The 19040-nt window shown below is 42.0% G+C and overlaps 1 protein-coding gene across 1 annotated transcript; it reads right to left on the bottom strand.

Annotated features, from left to right (window-relative positions):
• Positions 1–519: 519 nt before the first annotated feature.
• On the bottom strand, positions 520–14081 carry LOC117465154 (sulfotransferase 2B1-like). Its single transcript, XM_034108070.2, has 6 exons — positions 13855–14081; positions 5860–6071; positions 4273–4399; positions 3447–3541; positions 3168–3348; positions 520–1861 (listed from the first exon to the last, which is right to left on the bottom strand). The coding sequence occupies exons 1-6, from the start codon at positions 13976–13978 to the stop codon at positions 1743–1745; spliced, it is 858 nt and encodes a 285-aa protein (XP_033963961.2). The 5' UTR covers positions 13979–14081; the 3' UTR covers positions 520–1742.
• Between the last annotated feature and the right edge of the window lie 4959 nt (positions 14082–19040).

The raw sequence follows: 19040 nt of genomic DNA, 5'->3' as shown, positions 1-19040 counted from the left end.
CAATTCGTATCACCCATGGTATCACCCCTTTCTTATTTCTAATATTTCAAGTGTGAACGGCAGTTTGGTTGCACACAAATTGACGAATAAACTCATATTAAACTATCGAGTTGATAGGTTTAATGGAGCGCTAAACTGAAGATGGTTTTTTTCCACCGGTAGCCTGAATGCAGCATTAGGTTAAAAGTGACATCAATGTTTGACTGGATTCTACATTGTAAACTGCATTGTTAATAATAACTAACTGGAAATAGAGGTGAAATTATTCAATAAAGTAGAATGAAAAACATTTGATTGCATATTAATATAACAAACTTAAATATATATTATATGTATTTCCTAAATTGGTTATTATAGTATATTTCAACTTGCAGGGAAAGGCTTATAAAAGCATATTATCTAAAGCATATTGTTTACATGTTAGGTTTTTTTAAAGCATAAAACAGACTCACCAATACAAAGAGAAAACGAAAGAGAATGGTAAGCTAACTGCAGCTTAGGAAACAGAAACTCAGAGCCTTAAGAGAAATATTTATTTATTAATCAATATACATGATCGGTATTTAAAGATGCTATAATAAAGGAATGTCTGAAAGAAAGAAAAATGTAAAAATCAAAAAAATATTTCGCAAAGATAATGAATTTTCAGCTCAAGAGTATATAACATACAAAGGGGCTAATACACACTCATAACAATATAGAGGCATCATTATTGAATTGAGACCATTTCAAAACCAGTTTAAACTCATTGTCTAGACTTTTCCATTACTAGATGCATCACTCTAGTTTCATTTAATACACAGAAGCGTTCTCTCTCAATGCACTCTCAAATTACACCTTGGGGATATAAGATCCTCATCAAGACTGTTTTTTCTCTTGTGATGGTGTGTGTGAGCACCGCCGGGATAAACTCAAATACCACTTGACCAACCAGCCTAATATCTGTTGTGCTCAATTATGACTGCATGTTCAAGGACCTCTCCTTGCTGTGGTTGTGTACTAGTTTAAAACATGTTTGACTGTTAATGGGTGACTCCTGATTTACCCATCCCTAACTCGCCAGTAGAGGCCGCTGTTTCATTGTTATGGAGATTGGTGACTAACAGCTAAATTGATAATATAATGTATATCAGACTGTTGTCTTTTCATTAAACTAATAATGAAGTGATGTGCCTCTGAAGAACAAAACAATGTTAGTTTATTTGGATGTGGTTAACTGAGATATAATCTGGATTTTATTTAAATGTATTATTTTTTCTCGAGGCTTACAAACAAAGAAACAACATAAAAATGTTAAGGAAATTAATAGTAATTTCCTTAACATTTTTATGTTGTGTATTTGGCCACCGACAACACACAACCAATAACAATAGTAGAGTAACAGTATGTGAGACGATATGTCGGTTTTGGTCAACAATGTAAACTATCAATAATTCAATATTGATTGACTTTTGTAAAAAAAATGTTTTCCAACATTTACTCGTTAAAGTCTCAATTGATGTAAAAAAATTGTCCAAAAAAGCTGTATTGCTCGATCATACTGTAATAGCATACTCTATTGTTAATTGCACAGTCAGTATGAAGTACGTTAGAAAGCACTTTTAAAAACACATTTTACCAGCCATGACAGTGACTTGCTTTTTTGTGCAATGCCAAATGTTCTCCTGGAGGTACCTACTGGAGTGTGACCACATAGAGGGTTTAGAGTATCCTTACAGAGAGGAATGACTTAATTATTTCCATTAAGTGTTTTTAAATCCCACTTTCACATCTTTCACATCTTTCATTTTGTCTTTGTAAACAGAATCAAAGTACTCTGCTTCTGCCACTGTTAGTTGGTTTTTCCAGTCTCCAGCAATGCCTGAAACACAGCATGAAAAAAAAAAAAGGAATCAGATCATTTGAAGGAAAGGTATGTGAAACTGTTGAAACAAGTTGTCCTCGTCGGAGGAGGTGAGTTAGTGGCTGTCTTCTTTTTTTTTTTTTTTTTATTATTATTGGTGTTTTGTCGTATGTTTTATCCTATGTATTACCTGCTGCCGTTTTATGTCTTTTATTCTACATTTTATAGTTGTACTGTGAATTGTGTCCTGTGTACTGTACTGTAAAGCACTTTGTACATCCGTGTTGAGAAGGGTGCTATATAAATAAAGTTTTACTTACTTACTTACTTACTCGTGTCTTTCAGCGGAATGCCTCTGAATCATAAGGAAATAGAAGGGAACTGGAGCACATGACTGAACTGCAGCCTTTTTATTATGTACCTGTGTCTTCATCAGAGTTTAAATAGACAAAGACAAACATATCAACCACTGGTTTTTTTTGTATTTATTTGTATTCATTAAAAAAAGGGAATTGCACCTATCGATGTTTTCTATCCAAATACAGATAATACCAGGCTGAAGGCATTGCTGTATAAGTATTTGTCATTATAAACATCATGTGTTGGAGGAACATTTCACCTTGTTGAAGAAACTAGTTTAAATTGTCTAAAAAATGTAAATGAATGCCACGAGTAATGCGTTTGAGTTATATCAGGGTATAAGCAGGAATCCTGAAGTCAAATGTAATACATTTTAAGACCTCATCGCCACTTGGAGTTTTAACCGGTTACCTTGGCGACACACTTTACCTCACATTGACTATACACAGTATTGATTGTCCTCCCTCCTTATCTTCCAACCATTTGGAACCACTTGCATTTCCCCATAACGATGTTGTTCAACAACCGGCGTAAACGGAGCTTCGCTCGCTATCAAGCAGTGAGCGTGCGATGTCCTGTTCAGGTGACGTCACATCCAACGGGATGCCATAAATAAACTGCACAGAATCACACTACACACCTACGCCATGATTACATTCGGGCAGACTGTAGAACACAACCTCTCTGGACAATTTATATACTTATTGAAAACAAGCTACAAAATGTAAAACCTTGGAAAATGCCGTTTAATACTTTTGAATAGCCTTAATTTTCACTAAATTGATTTATCAACTTTTAATACTTTTTAAGACCCCGCGGACCCCCCGTATATTGTATTTGGTTGTCATTTCGATTATGTGATAATACAGACAAAAGAACATTAGTTTGGCTCTTCTCTTTATAGATCAAAATTGATAATACTGGAATTAAATGCGTGCTGTATGTATTAATTATTAACACTCACCTTTCCTGAGAAACTCAGACTTTGTCTGGTCCATGAATTCACGAGGAACGCCAGAGTAGTTTGACATGTTGTTCTTCTTCATGTTCTTGAACAAACATCGGTCGGCTATCTTCTCGATCGCTTCATCGTCCAGAGATTTCTGCAGGAACTGAGCGATTCTGCCCACTGAGTCCTTCAGGTCCTGCAGAGAAACACAGATAAGCTCATAGTCCTGCAGTGGCTCTCCCAGTATATAGACTGTATTCTTGTAAGGATTTGAGGATTGTTCCGGAGTCTCACCAATATCATCTCTTCATAGGAGATGTGCAGGATGAGCTCTTTATCCTCAGCATTCAGCCAACTCTTCACATGGTCAAACCATGAGCCAAACCTAACTGGAAAGAGAAGACACAAGTATTCAATTATTATGCATAATTATAACTATAATTATAACTCTCCAATAAATAAGGGTCAGCATTTCATCTCTACTACTGATATCAAAGTAATAATACTAACTAACAGCAGTAAAAGATTATATAAATGTGCTGAAATTCTGAGAGCTGGTAAGAAATAATATTTGTATAATTTAATTATAATATTTCCCATTCAGTATTATTCAGTGCCAAATGTTATGTGCTAGGTGCATGGCCCTATGAGGCTAACTGTAGAAGGTATAATTATTGTTTACATTGTCAATGTTAATTATCTTCATGTTCATTTCAAAAGGTGTTGTCAAATGGCATGCTAATGATGGTATATTGATGATATTGTTTTGACTATGTTTTTCTGTTTATTTTAAGACCTTTGTCACTTTTATAGCATTCAGATATCTTATTTCAATCATTCTTATTTCAAGATGTTTCATTAAGTTGAATTATTTCATTGTACTGACAGATTATCACACTTGTTTCAAATCTAGATCTACTCAAATAATATCTTCATGTGTGGCATCAGCCCATTTGAGCACCAACAAAGAATCAAACTGAACATGGACCATAGGTGTATTGTAGCCACTCAAAGCAGCTCTTTCTTTGTCCCCCTCATGTTCAAAACTATAACTCTTGCCATATCTTACACATTGCATCTTTAATAAATATGAAGAGCATAGGTGACAAGTGACGACAACCTTTTCCATCAAGGAACTTGTGGAGGAAGTTGGTCTGTGGGCCTGGGTTTACCAGGAAGGAAGCCGTCCTATGATAAAAAAAGGAAGATACAAACACATCTTTGGGGTTCCTCGTCACATAGATGACCTGCAGGGATAATACAACATCCATTAATTAAATGATGGATCTATGCAGACACTTTTCTTCAAACAAACTGTGTGTGATATTTGAATCTGTTCCGTTAAGAATGTCCTCATAGCATTCATGGCTCACTTACTGCCTAGACAAAAAGTACATGATCTTTGACAGCTGTGTCAAAAAAGACGACGCTGTCTGTTGGAGCTATATATTATTTAATAGTTTAACATTTGTTTTCTTATTGTTTTTGTGTATAGTAAATGTTCTATTATTTAGAGATATTATTGTAGTTAGTTAAAGTAGTTTTATGCTTTTATTTTGAAGGCATCTTTGGGCACTGGGTGATTAGGGAACCTGGTGTAATTGTATATATTGGAGACAGGTGGTGGTGGGAGCCAGAGCACTAGTAGAGCATAACGTTTTCTATCAGGGTGATTCAAGCAAGCAAGCAAGCCATAGGGAAAGCTTAAGGAAAGTAAACCTGTTCATTGTACCTTTGTGATAGGAATAAAATGCACAGAACTGACGATCTTGTCTGGATTTGGATCATTCCCTGCGTAAGATTCGCTATCTGGTGCCTCAGCGGCAATCATACTTTTAAACTAAAAGTTATTTCGGCCGCTACACTGTCCAAGGTACGGATCATTTTAGACTATGGATGCATCTCACTTCGGTTAAATGGATTCCTTGTGTCCCTCACTTGCGTCGTTTCCCTGCGTCTAGTCCCTCCCACCAGGGAAGCAGGGAGGGACGCAAGGAAAGCACGAAAAGCAGGGAAATGAGTTTTAAGAGCAATGGGACGTCGTTTCCTCCGGAGCGTCACGTGAAGCGACGTCCGTTTGTGATGACGCCGCACAGCTGATCGTCAGACAGGGGGGGCGAGTGTCTGAGGATTTCACCGGAGGATGGTCTGGTAGGTCCTCGATTATCGCTTCTCCGTTATCGCTCCTCGGTCCTCCGGCACAAATAAGGCAATAAGGCCACTGGGACGGTACTCAAGATGGCGCAGACAAAATCAACTTCCGGTGATACCGAGACCCGAGGAGCGAGGAGATGAAAATTAAGAGAAGTGAAACGCACCCTATGTGTCCCACCCACTCCATGACATGCTGGTCAGGCAAACCTAAGTTAAGTCATTCGAGTCATTTCACGAAGATGCACCACAGAGCGCCACAGGAAGTCCATCAGACTGAGCGTCAGGCCCTCTGAGTCAATCTGGCACTTGACTTTTTATCTTTAATTGGACATTTCACTTTAATTCTGATGATTATATATCTTGTTTATTTGTAATTGGACATTTAACTTTAATTCTGATGATTATATCTTGTTTATTTGTAATTGGACATTTTAGTCATTCTTAAATATCATATTTGATCTTTTATTGGACATTTAACTTTCATTAATATCCTATTTTATCTTTTAAAACTAATGTCGCCCTGAGATGATATAAGTATTTCTGATTCTGATACCTTGGGCTTCACTTCAAAGAAGGATGGAGGCATCATGTTGTACGGGGAGTGTGTGGCTAACATTCGTGGAGACGCCCTCTGTTCAAGGTTAAATGTGCCGGCCGAAATTTTCTCCAGCCAGGGAACACGTTCCCAGTTAGGAAGAGTCTCCACAGATGCTGGATCTCCTCCACTCATGATCAGAGGGACAATCTCCTGCGTCCATGTCGTACCTAAACAAAGAAAACAAGAGGTAAATTCACAGGTATAGTTACATTAATGAAAAGTTAATCATCCTTTTTTTATTTAACATTGTTTTTTGGGCTATAATGCTTGATTTGACAGTGGAGATAGACAGAAAATGTAGAAGAGGGTAAAAGAATGACACGGCGAATTCTCAGACAAGCCAGCACTTGAACTGTTGATGATTATGTTGGCCTTCTGAAATAAGTGCTCCTGAGATGTAATGTTACAATAATAAGCTTTTCTGATTCAGCAACGGTTTCCCTTTTCAGCTCCCGCTCGGTTCACACCGCCCACTGGCGCCCCATAGCTGCCCCTGCTGCGTCATGACGCCACCGTTTACATCGCTGATTTGCTCCCCAACGGCAGCCATTACGGCGCGCACAACAACAACTGCGTCGGGTCGATGATCGTGTTGCTTTTAATCACACGAAGCCAGAATAAATTGAATAACGACTTCTCCAACCTTATACTTTTCTCCAGAGTGCCGTGGTTCATTGTTTATTAATGTGTTTCTGCAGCATTTACCGACCGCTGCAGTGTTGGCTGCTCTTCCACGGGAGTTTATTCTCCCGTTAGCTCCCGGTTAGCTCACACTGCAGCGGCCGCTCTAAAGTATTCACTGTCCGACTCACACAAGCAGCTGATGCATATCTCCAGTTCCCCTTAGCCTAAGTGAATGTGTGTCAGTCTGAATTGACACGGTTTGGTATCACAACGCTGTTATGAAAGTTTCTCTGGTATAAAACGGGTGATGTTGGCATAGCAACCGAAGCTAAACTGACTACTTGCATCCGATAGCTGCAATAATACAAAACAACACGTCTGCCTCTCTCCACAATGATCGATAACAGTGAACGGATGGTCAAAGTAAGGTACAAATAAACAGAATCACACGAAGCCTGGTTAGTGTTGCCTGACTTTATAAAGTGTGTTTATAGGCACTACTGCTTGTAGGCAGGGATAACAGTCGACCCATGTTTAGGGGAGGTGGGTTTAGTTTCCTGCACGCCTCGACGTAAGAGAGACGTAAGCGACGCCGCCTCTTAGCTCCGAAGCTCTTGCCTCTGGACCGACAATTTTTTGGAGCTGGAAATGAAGCGGATTCTGGAGCTAAGAGCCGGCTCCGCTGCGGTGTGAACAGGAAAACCCGGCGCTTTTCAGGCTCCAGCTCGGAGTCGGAGCTGAAAAGGCGCTGGTGTGAAAGGGGCAATAGAGAGACCTGGTGGAGGAAGCTCTCGCACTCTGAATAGTGTTTATCACCTTCTGAGGGAGTCCCACTGTATTCAGATTGTACCACTCTAGGGCCAGGCCCATAGTGCCAAGCGCTCTGGGTGTGGGTGAAAGATCGCCCCCCCCCCGCCTGTGACAGTATGTCCCTGCGTAGTGGGAGCTGCCACAGCAGCTGATATATCTCCGCCAGCCAGTACATTGCAGGCCAGTGCGGAGCTATCAGGATAAGTGTGTGGCGTTGTTCCCTCACTCTGGCCAGAGTTGGGGGTATTAGAGCCAGGGGTGGGAATGCCTACAGAAGGCCCGGAGGCCAAACGTGCGCGAGCGCGTCCACGCCTAACGGAGCGTTTAAATCGCGCATTGAAAAGAACAGCTGACATTGAGCATTTTCTTTCGATGCGAACAGATCTACCACGGCTCTGCCGTAACGCACCCACAGCTGACTCACAATCTTAGGATGTAGAGTCCAGTCTGCATAAAGTGGTGCACCTCTGGACAGTAGATCCGCCCCGAGGTTCATCACTCCTGGTACGTGCGTCGCTCTCAGAGAGAGGAGACATCTGCCGCTCCATAGGATCAGTTTGCGTGCCAGCATGTGTAACTGGAGAGAACGCAAACCCCCTTGGCGGTTTATATACGATATTGTGGTCATATTGTCTGTCCTCACGAGGACATGATGTCCCCTGAGGAAAGGCAGAAAGCGTTTTAGGGTGAGGAAAACCGCTAAAAGCTCCAGGTAATTTATGTGCGCCCGATGGAGATCTCTGCTCCAGAGACCCCTCACCGGACGACCTTCGTAAATACCTCCCCAGCCTGTCAGACATGCGTCCGTGGTGACCACCTTCCGTGAAAGGACAGCACCCATAGGCACACCCCGTACTAGAAAAGTCGGGTGCAGCCAGTGGCGCAGTTCCATTACGCATTTCACAGTAACCATTACTCTCCGCGCGCCATGACACATCCAACATCTCCGGGAAGACCGGAAGGAGTTGCCTCTTTGTCCTCGTTGCTTGGGGAAAATGTTTCCCCTCGTAAAGGGACCTGGAGGTCTCCTTGGCCATTTCGGGCCACGGGATGTCTAGTCTGGACGCGGCACGCTGACACACGGCCTGCAGGTCCATACTCAGACAGGGTGAAGCTGGTGTGCTATCGCCCGGGAGAGCAGCCATCGCTTCCGGCTTTGCAGCCTGAGCCGATGACACGAAGATATCGTCTTCTTGCTCATCCGAATCAGACAGGAGGAACTCAGAGGCATCCTCTTCGTCCTCCATATAATCCAATTCCAGGACATCCTCCGCGGGCGAAACCATGGTGAGGTCCAGCCGGGAGCCCCAGCTTGGTAAAGCGTGGGGCTCCGTTCCCGTGTTTCTTGCCGCCACCGGGTCCCAGCCTGACACGGCGCGGGACTCCGGTTCCGCAGCTGCCGCTGTTGATGAGCCCCAGACCGACACAGTGCAGGGCTCAATCTCTGCGGCGGACGCCCCCCGCCCCCGGGGTTCTCAATAGCCTCCTGGGCGTGTTCCAGCCCGAGGCAGGACAAGCAGATCTGGTGTGAGTCTGTGCCTGATATTTTCAACCCGCAGCCGCAGAGCCGAGCCTCCGAGTTCCTGACTCCTCTGGTGTGAGGGAGAGGCGTCCATCTTGTTCGCCGCGTGGCGTGGAGAGGACCCGCTCATAACAGGTAACCGGAGAAAAAAGAACGGTGTAGATCCTTTTTCTCAAAGAATATTAACTGGTGTGTTAATATTTCTTTTAATCCTTTCCTCCTCTGTGAGGGAAAAAGAAAAAGCGTCCTCGCTACCGTGGTGTCGGTAGTGAGGGAAAGCAAGCTAGCAACAGGTGTGTTACTAGCTTGAAAAAATCAAAACCTTACCTTAATTCCCGAGGAAGAAACGGCGAGGTCGATTATAATACTAACTGGTGTGTTAGTATTAGCAGTCTTCTTGCGAAGCAGGAAGGGTAGCCGGCGAGCGCCCGTCGACCGAAATTTAGATTTGGGTTCAGTCTGTGGACTGTTAAGTTAGCCCGGCTACCATAGAGATGTGCTCTGAAGCGAGAAGAGGTGTTTGAATGACGCATGCGACGTAGCGCAAGCTACTTATAGGGGGTGGATTCCCTGACGCTGACGTCAAGATCACCAGCCAATCAGGATTGGCGTAATGAGATTGATGCTTCCGTTTGCTCCGCGATGAGGCGCATCCCATAGTGAGACATCGAACGGAGTGTTATGAATGAGAACTTATTTTCTACATGTTAACACTGTGGACCTTCATGTTTCCTACCTATTGTAAGGTGCTTAGAGCAGACAGTAGCTAGCAGATTTCGACAGATACAGCCCACTCAAAAATATATTGTTTTATATCAAATTAATTGATATATATATATATATTAGCTGTACACTTTACGAATATAATAGTTTTTTATGGACAACTTCACCAATAAATCTCGTCCAACTAATATTGCTGCTGTCACTCCTCGGCTCTTGGTAGTTGATCAAACCTGGCAACTCCGGGCTTCTTGGCAGCTGTCAATCAAAGTCCAGTGGCTCCGCCCCAAAGTGTCAGAAAGTTTTCACGCGTGCGCAGACAGACTCTCGCGAGCTAGCGCATAGCTGCTCGCGGGGGTTTAATCTGCGCGCCAGGGTCATTTTATGCGCGTGTAAAAGCACATTTTTCGCTCGTGCGTAGCTTGTTTTGCGCGCTAGAATATTGACCCAATTCTGGCTTCATACCTTTCAACGCGCTCTACAAATTAATATTATATTCATCAAATGTATTATTATTATTTATAATACATTGTGAGTTTCTGTAAAAAATCAGTAGCAATTGGCAAAAATGTGTCAGTTGGATGGGATTATGATTTATTTAAAGAGCCTGTGACAGCCTCCCAACAACTGTTGTGCAATGAAATATTGGGCTACTAGTAATCTCGAACCGTCAGCTTAAAAAAGAAGGTGCGATACCGTTCCGATAAATATCAATAATTTCGAACATCGCGGGGAAATTCCTTTGACTCATTTTGAAGTTTTGGGGGAAGCCGGAAGTGATGTCAATGCGGGAATGCTTCACTGTGCGGCGAGAGAGCCAAACACGGACAAAGTGTGTTGTCATGCGTAGAAATTGTGAATTTAGGTTCGTTAATAACGTTTTAATGAAGTTGACTAAAGTATATTCATATGTGTCAGTGCTTTCATGTCAATTCGGCGAACATAAACATAAATTATCGTGGTGAAGATGATGATTAAATTAGGATTACAAATCGGTAGTGAGAGCTGCTGAATTTCCTCCCGTCGGATGTGATATAAAAACAAATAGATTATTTTTGTAGTTGTAAAATCAAGTGGATGAAACTACATTTATCAGTGCTTTCATGTCAATTCGGCGAACATATGATACATTAAATGATCGTGAGGATGATGATTAAAAATCGTTTGTTTGAGCCGGTCTGCATTATTTGATGAAAAAACAAACTGATGCTTTTTGTAGTTGTAGTACACCAACATGGATTAAACGTGTGTTTTTTTTTACCACAATGTTGGGGAAATTAATGGATAAAATGCACGGATTATGATGATTATTATTATTATTATTCCCACTCCGATCGGGACACTAGGGCTCTTTCTCATTTCATCAAATCCCCCTCCTCGACTCCTCGGTCCTCCGGTAGTGACCCGGAGATGAATTTCAGCGCGCCATGTTGAAGGACATCTCATTTCTCTAAATGCACTTCGAGGACCGAGGATCGAGCGTCGAGGAAGCTCTCTGGAGGAGCTATAACCGAGGATACACTGATGGGTCCTCCACGGCTCCTTCGTGGATGCATTTCCGGGAACAGAGATGTTTCAAAGAGTCGTGACGCACGGCCGGACTTATCTTAGCCAATGAAAGCTCTGCATGCATCCCCCTGGGATATTATTCTATTAACTGCTTTCATCGCGTCGATGTTTACAGAGAGAACAGCTGTGAGGTCCGTGCAGAAAGCAGAGCAGTGTGTAAAATATATATGTCACTCAGTATAACAAGCCTACTCTCTTTATTTGCTTTAGTTTAGTTGATATCTACAAACAAAGAGTCGATATTTTTCTAAAACCATTTAGTGCTTCACATAATAAAATACACAACGGCTGTAGCCTGTTTTAGGAGCTGTAGGTGCGTGTGGTACAGTGTGTAGATGCAGCGGACAGACAGGTCTCAGTTGGTTTGGTGTCCTCTGCTTACTTTTAATACTTGTAAATAAAACTTTTGGCCCGTAATTTATTTTCCTCATTGTAGCGACCAGAGAGGGGGGGGGGGGGGGGGGGTATATCCAGTCTCCGATAGTGTTACGTTATTATGAGAGTGCTCTGTTTGATTCTGAAAGTGTGTGTGTGTGTGTGTGTGTGTGTGTGTGTGTGTGTGTGTGTGTGTGTGTGTGTGTGTGTGTGTGTGTGTGTGTGTGTGTGTGTGTGTGTGTGTGTGTGTGTGTGTGTGTGTGTAGCCTGTTATTGTCTCATTATACCGCACTGTGAATGAATCAAAGTAAATATATAAGTCATCATGAACACATCTGTCCATCAGACAGAGGCTGCTGTGCCTCCTGTCATCATTAATGGACGTCTCTTTAAAATGACCGCTCAGAGGAGAGGAGTTCTCATTTCTCTAACCGCCTGCTGCTTCCCCTCCTCTCTCTCCTCGGCTCCTCCGCTCGCATCTCCTGTGGGCGGGACTAAGTCTTGAGGATAGGAGTCGAGGAGGGGAGTTAGAGAAATGAGAAAGGGCCAAGATCCACCGTTTCCCCGCAGCGAGGCTCCCCCCGTTAACAGTTTACGTGGGCTGGGCTGGGTGCAGTGGCGGACTGGCCATCGGGACGAATCCCGATGGGCCAGTACCGAAGTGGGCCGGTCGGATAAGTCACTAGCACATCCCCCACTCCCCCCGTTGACAACTTACTAGCGGTACCGAAGTGTCGAGAGTCCCGGGCTGATTTTTAGTCCCAGTCCACCACTGGCTACATGACCGTATTATCGCCCATATTGACGCACCTAATTCCTAAACTTCTAACAGATCCAACATAAACCGATCCTTCAGCCTCATGAGCTCTCAGACACGTTCAAAATTAAACTGTCATCGCTTGCTGCAGTGTGCGCCATCGTGCGTTTGCATGCAGATGCTGGGATCCTGAACGGTGCAGCTGGAGCGCTGTGCCCGCAATGACTTCACACATAATTTGGCGGGACTTGAAGAATCCCCAAGAAGATCCATAAAATGGTCAACATTGAAGGGCAGATTAATGGTTATCAAAGAACAAATATCCAAAATCAGTTCAGTAACGGTTTCAAGGGGACAATATTTACTAAAATTGATGGGTTTGGATGATGGGTGAAACCCGTGTCACAGGCTCTTTAAAGCAGAAAATATAAAATCTAGTTAAGTACAGTACATAGAGGCATATTGTATAATTGAATTGAATCTTTCAATATATTTTGAGTAAAAGTATGTTACACACAATAGATCATTCTTTTGACACTTTTTGTCATATTTACATTCAGTTTTTCCTTAATATCTTTTGGCTCCCCTTTTATGGCAGTCAGGCTGCACCTTTTTGTTCCCCTCAGGCCAGCAGTAGAGACAGAGGAAGCAGAAAATAATGCTACTCAAATAGTGAGGAACAAAGTACACCTACAATATGTAGCTTAAAGCACAGCAGACGTTATGTGTTCCAGGTGCTGATTTGTTTTGATTTTATTTATTTTTAAAGCTACCTTTTTCCACATACGCTCGCATAATGGCATTATGCACTGGTGTAAGAAGCTAAGTACATTTACTCAAGTACTGTACTTAAGTACAGTTTTGAGGCTTTACTTGAGTATTTCAATTTTTTGCCACTTTGTACTTCTACCTCACTACAATTCAGATGTAAATAGTGTACTTTTCCTCGACTACATTTATTTATTATTACCTTTAGTTACTTTGCCGATTTGGATCAAAAACAACTCTTAAATCAGAATTTAGTTCCACCTGGAGTAAATTCACAAGCTACCCTGCAGTATACAAAGTCATTGAGCTGCACCTTTACCAGCTTTGATAACACTTTAATGATCAATAATGATAAAACATATTATTCTGAAATGGACCAATCTGCACAATGACTACTTCTACTTTTGGTACTATAACTATGTTTTGATTCTTGTACTTTTGTACTTTTACTTGAGTAACTTTTTGAAATCACAACTTTTCTCTCTGGTTCTTCCTCTTTGACTCAAGTACAAGGTCTGAGTACTTCTCCCTCCTCTGCCTTTATGTAACTAGACTTTTATGATCAAATGGGTAAAACTAGAAAGTTAGTCCAAACAATTCAAGTAGCCTAGAGTAAGCGACTTACAAAGTGTAATGTTCTGGTTACATGTGCGAGTCGAACTATGTTTCGGGAGCCGACATCGTGTCCAGGAAAAAAAGGTGTTTACCATGACAAGAAAACGTTACTTTTCTATGTGACGTCTTTAAACTGAAATACATTCCAAACGGTAGTATTGAAGACATGGTGCCCAGCGTGACAACTGACCTGACTTGGGATACGTTACAATGATGATATCGTCAGGGCGAAAAACAAACTCTTCAAAGTATTTCAGACTCTCTGGCGTATGCAGCATGGAGGGCACGAGGAGCCCCTTGTACACCGAGTACATCTCTGCCTCAGTCAAACTTCTTAAAAAAGGGCAAATGTATACCAAATACAGTCTATAAAGGCTTCTCAATTCTCTAATTTCCCCTCCTAGACGAGATGGGTCTGGCTGCAGACTGCAGCAAGGAGGCGGATCCAGAGCCATATAATAGAAGAGTTACGACAACGGAAGTCCAAAAACGGTTATCGTCACGTGGTTCATGTAGACGAGGATCGTTCCCCGGAAGTTCACGGCGGGCAATGTGAATGCATTCATAACAGGAGATAGAACTACGATTTTTGGTAATCATTAGTGAATAAAGGTTTTGATTTGCAATATTTATACAACAAATCAATATGTGTATGTATTTACATCAATATGTTTTAAAAAAATAAAATAGAATTTGCTAATAATATAATAATATAATATTAGGATTAGTGTGAACAACTAAATGACTAAAGGCCCTGACACACCAACCCGATTTTGGGAGTCAGGTTGGTGTGTCCCGCACCGTCGACCGTGACACGCCTTATTTGGACTGCCAGACCCGATGGCCATGCATCGGGTCTGGCAGTCGGACCAAATAATCACTCTGATTGGCTGTTCAGCTAGCAAATCAGTGCATGAGAAGCGAAGCGGAAGTGAGGGACGTAAACAAACGATTTAAGAAGGCACACACAGACTGCTATTCATTTTCATCTCATCATGGCGATCTGGAATGATGCAAACGAAGACCTGCTCATCACCTTGATCCAGGAGAGGCCAGCTCTGTATGATATTACGGAGAAAAGATACTCTTCTTCTTCTCTGTCTTCCGGTTGTTGCCTCTTTTGAATGACGAATACACACTACCGCCGCCTGCTGGTAAGGAGAGTTATTGCCACTCACGCACTGAAGTCGGTGCGGTGTGTTCCCGTGCGACACATGGCCAAAACGCAGGAGAACACGGCCAGGCAACAGCCGACTTCAGCGTCGGCTAGTCCTCTGGTGACTGCTTGGTGTGTCAGGGCCTTAATGTCATCTTTATGGCTTTCAGAAAGGACAGGAGACCGACAGGTGACTATCAAAGGACTAGCAGCAGCAGCAGCAGCAGCAGGAGGATGAGGATGAGGATGAGGATGAGGATGAGGATGAGGATGAGGATGAGGATGATGATGATGATGATGATGATGATGATGATGATGATGATGATGATGATGATGATGATGATGATGATGATGATGATGATGATGATGTTAAATGTGCTGTTTTAGGAACATCCATTACATGGAGTTCAATAAACATTGAATAGCATATCATGCAGTTTGTCGGTGCCTTTTCCTCCGTGTTGTCCTGGTTTGCTGTGCTGCCTCCTAGTCGCCACCATGGTTTGCTGTGCTGCCTGGGGATGCTCCAATCGCTCAGAGAAAGGAGTACGAATGTACGGCTTCCCCACTGACACAGAGCGGAGGAAAAAATGGCTGGCTCAAGTCAGCAGGAGCAATTTCACGACCAACAGCAACAAAATATGTGATGTAATTATATACAAACACTGCATTTGCACTTTTTCACCAAACGAAAACCACACCATTGGGAGAGCTTAATGTTTTGTTTAATACAAAAAAACAGGGAAAGGCTTGAAAAACACAGAGTTGAGACTCAGGGTGCAGGGTGAGGGTCTCAGGTATTCAGGCTCCATTGAACCCCCCTCTGGTTCTTGTGCTGAAAGAGGGAGTAGCAGACAGGAGAAAGGGTCATACACACCTATATAGCACACCTATTGCCTTGGGGAGATAAGGTGTGGTCTTTGTTCCCAACTGAAGTTATGGAACTTTATTATTTGTGAGTTTAACAAAGTATGACAAATGGCATCAGTAACAGATGTGATATGAATTTCTATAAAGTTGTCTCACATTCTTGGTCATATTTTATATACAGTATGTAATGAGTATAACATGTCCAGTAAGTATAAAGTGTTTCCTAATACTGTGTATTCAACCACTATGGAATATGTATGTGGGCAGACAAAACTGAGTTGTTCTGTGTGTGAAGTAACCTCAAGTCACTCCGCAGGCACATGTTGATGCAGACCAGTTTGTCAAGAGAAGAAAGGGCAAGACTAGGCTGAGAGCAGAGGCTATACCCACCATCTTCGTGCATCGCCCTGTGGTCAAAAAGAGAAGGGCCCCTGCACCACGATTCACCCCGGGACCTGTATCTACAAAGCCCATAGCTCATGATCACAGCTGTAGGAGCCAATTAACTGTGGGTATAAAGGTAGGAACCTATGTGTGTTGGGGAGAGGTTCCGCCGGAAGGCCCATACAGTTTTTGAACACACACACAAGGAGCACACATGGAGAACACACACACAAACACGGGATTACAAGCAAAGCAAAGGTATTGCGTAAACAGTAATATCGTGTGGTAAATATGGAAAGAAGCAAGTAAATGGAAACCAGTAAAATGGAAATAAATGGACTGTTTCAAACTGGAAACTTTGTTTCTGACCTTTATTCGGCAGAAAACTTGTGTGCGTCAATTACACACACCAAGCGGATCCTCAGAGGCTTAACGTGTTGGCTTAGCCTCTACAACAGCTATAGTGTGAAAGGTGACACAGGTATAATAAGTTATAATACATTTCTTATTTTTAAGTGGTATAATATTTTAAATGTTCGAAAATGTACAGTGCCATGTCTTCTACTTACATTAGTCTCAAAGATTGAGGGAAGAAGGGAAGGGATCACTGCCCTCCACCTGCCAGCACCCAGCCAGAGGCAGTCGGGCCTGGCTCATTTCGTGGCATCTGCAGGCAGTGGCAAGTCCTTCCGGCATATGCCACAGGTGCCACAACTTGCCGAGGCATCTGCCGCTGCTCAACGGGAGTTGCCACAAGATGCCAGAGTAAGAGAACGTTTACGGTAGCTGCCACTCGCCTTCCGTGGCAAATGCAGCTATTTAAACCCGTATTTATCATGTAAAATGTCGCTGTTTTGGCATGACTTTATCGAACTGATCTGTACACAGGACTGATGATCTGTACACAGGGTTGGGTTGTAACGGAATACATGTAACGGCGTTACGTAATCAGAATACAAATACCAAGTAGCCTAACTGTATTCAGCTCGCGTTACATTTGAAAAACAACTAATCCGAATACAGTTACTTTCGTAAACCTGAATTGAATACATTTTGGAATACTTATTGGAATTATTGGTGGAAAAGTTTCCTCACAAAATGTATCCTAATATTCATTACCGGCAGAACTGTGTACACAGCGCAGCAGCATGTCTGTGAGGCCCCGCCCCCGCACGCAGATGAGAGAGAGATCTCTTTTTAAATATTGAAAGTTAGAAACGGAGACGACGCTGAAGTTGGCTTCCGATTCAGAGCATCCGATTCGGCAGTTAAGGGGAAAGTTAAGGGACATTTAATTTACAGCGCTGAGCGAACGATCCTCCGTGTTTTAACCTCTTAAATCGCTGCATAGCCGATTTATTTGGACTGGATTATCCCAGAGGGTCTAAAGATTCTTTATAACCCAGTTTGACATTTGTGAAACCTTTATTCTATTTGTGAAAATACAAACAAGGGAGATTTCAGTGCTTTTTTCGCATCCTGACCACATTAGACCAGGTCCTGATCTAAAACCACTAGACCTAGACTCATCAAATCTGGACTGGATTATCCCACGGAGGCTAAAGATTCTTTATAACACAGTTTCAGATTTGTGAAACCTTAATTCTATTTGTGAAAATACAAAAAAGGGAGATTTCAGTGCTTTTATTTTACATGTAGACCACATTAGACCAGGTCCTGATCTGAAACCACTAGACCAAGACTCATCAAATCTGGACTGGATTATCCCAGAGGGTCTAAAGATTCTTTATAACACAGTTTCAGATTTGTGAAATCTTTATTTTATTTATGAAAATACAAACACAGGTGGAAGGCTGAGGTTGCTGCAGATCAGGATCAGAAAGTGAACCTCCCAGCGGGGGGCAGGGCAGGGCACAAACAGGACGACACTCCCTCCCAGTACCTGCCAGAGGACAGCAAGGCAAGAAGCACAGACAGGCAGAAGGGGGGAGGGGTCGTCACAACATGTTATTTTGTTTTTGTTTTATTGTTCTGTCTTTGTATTTAAGTATTCCAGTAATGTATGTTGCATGTTTTAATTTGATTGTATTTACTTGTTTAAATGAAATTTGTTTTAGGTTCACTTATAAAGTCTGTCCAGGGACAACAGATGAAAAACAGCCTCTTGGCTAACTCTGGCACATTTACAGGAATGTTAATTAATGTGCACTGTCCCTGTTAAACAAATGAATAAATAAATAAAAATAAGTGTATGCTCCTCATTTAGGTGATAATTCTTTAGCTACAAAGTTTTCGTATCTTAAATACTGTTTCATAGCAAACAAAAAAATGAAAGGAATTCAGGTTCATGAGATAAAGAAAAAGGCTAACCTTCAGTCTTTCATCCACTTTGAACAGCTTCTGCTGCTTTGTCCTAAAGCAACATATGAATAGCAATTATTTTTCTGAGAGAAGACAGGATTACAATGAACCAACTTTCTCATACCATTGTTACCAAAGTGTTATTTTCTAATCTTGCAATGTTTTTCACATTCCAAGCAAGTACTCAAGAGGACATACTGTAATTAGGCAAACAAAGCTTGTTGCTTAAAGTAAACTTGAACAATGCTAGTTATAGACTATATTTAATTTCCTGTTGAAATGTTTTGCCTGCAACTGTAAATACATTACTGTAAGTTTATATAAGTATACCTACTTATCTGTTGAATTTTTATTTGCAACAAAAAATTATAATAAATTTGAGAAGTAAAGACTTTATTCTTCCTTAATTAGCTGTCCAAATGTACCCGATTTGATGAGTGTAGGTCTAGTGGTTTCAGATCAGGACCTGGTCTAATGTGGTCTACATGTAAAAAAAGCACTGAAATCTCCCTTGTTTGTATTTTCACAAATAGAATAAAGGTTTCACAAATCTGAAACTGTGTTATAAAGAATCTTTAGCCTCCGTGGGATAATCCAGTCCAGATTTGATGAGTCTAGGTCTAGTGGTTTTAGATCAGGACCTG

Source organism: Pseudochaenichthys georgianus, chromosome 19 (assembly GCF_902827115.2).
Source record: "Pseudochaenichthys georgianus chromosome 19, fPseGeo1.2, whole genome shotgun sequence".
Taxonomy (NCBI): Eukaryota; Metazoa; Chordata; class Actinopteri; order Perciformes; family Channichthyidae; genus Pseudochaenichthys; species Pseudochaenichthys georgianus.
The sequence above is the reverse complement of the archived record's forward strand: the minus strand, read 5'-3'. Positions and strand labels throughout refer to the sequence as shown.

Excerpts from the sequence above, each read along its gene's own strand:
- LOC117465154 (XM_034108070.2), bottom strand. The coding sequence starts at position 13,978 with ATGTACTCGGTGTACAAGGGGCTCCTCGTGCCCTCCATGCTGCATACG. Across the intron at positions 3,542-4,272 it reads CAAGTTCCTTGATGGAAAAG|TTAGGTTTGGCTCATGGTTT; the intron begins GTTGTCGTCACT and ends TTCTCTTTCCAG. Across the intron at positions 3,349-3,446 it reads CCTATGAAGAGATGATATTG|GACCTGAAGGACTCAGTGGG; the intron begins GTGAGACTCCGG and ends GTTTCTCTGCAG.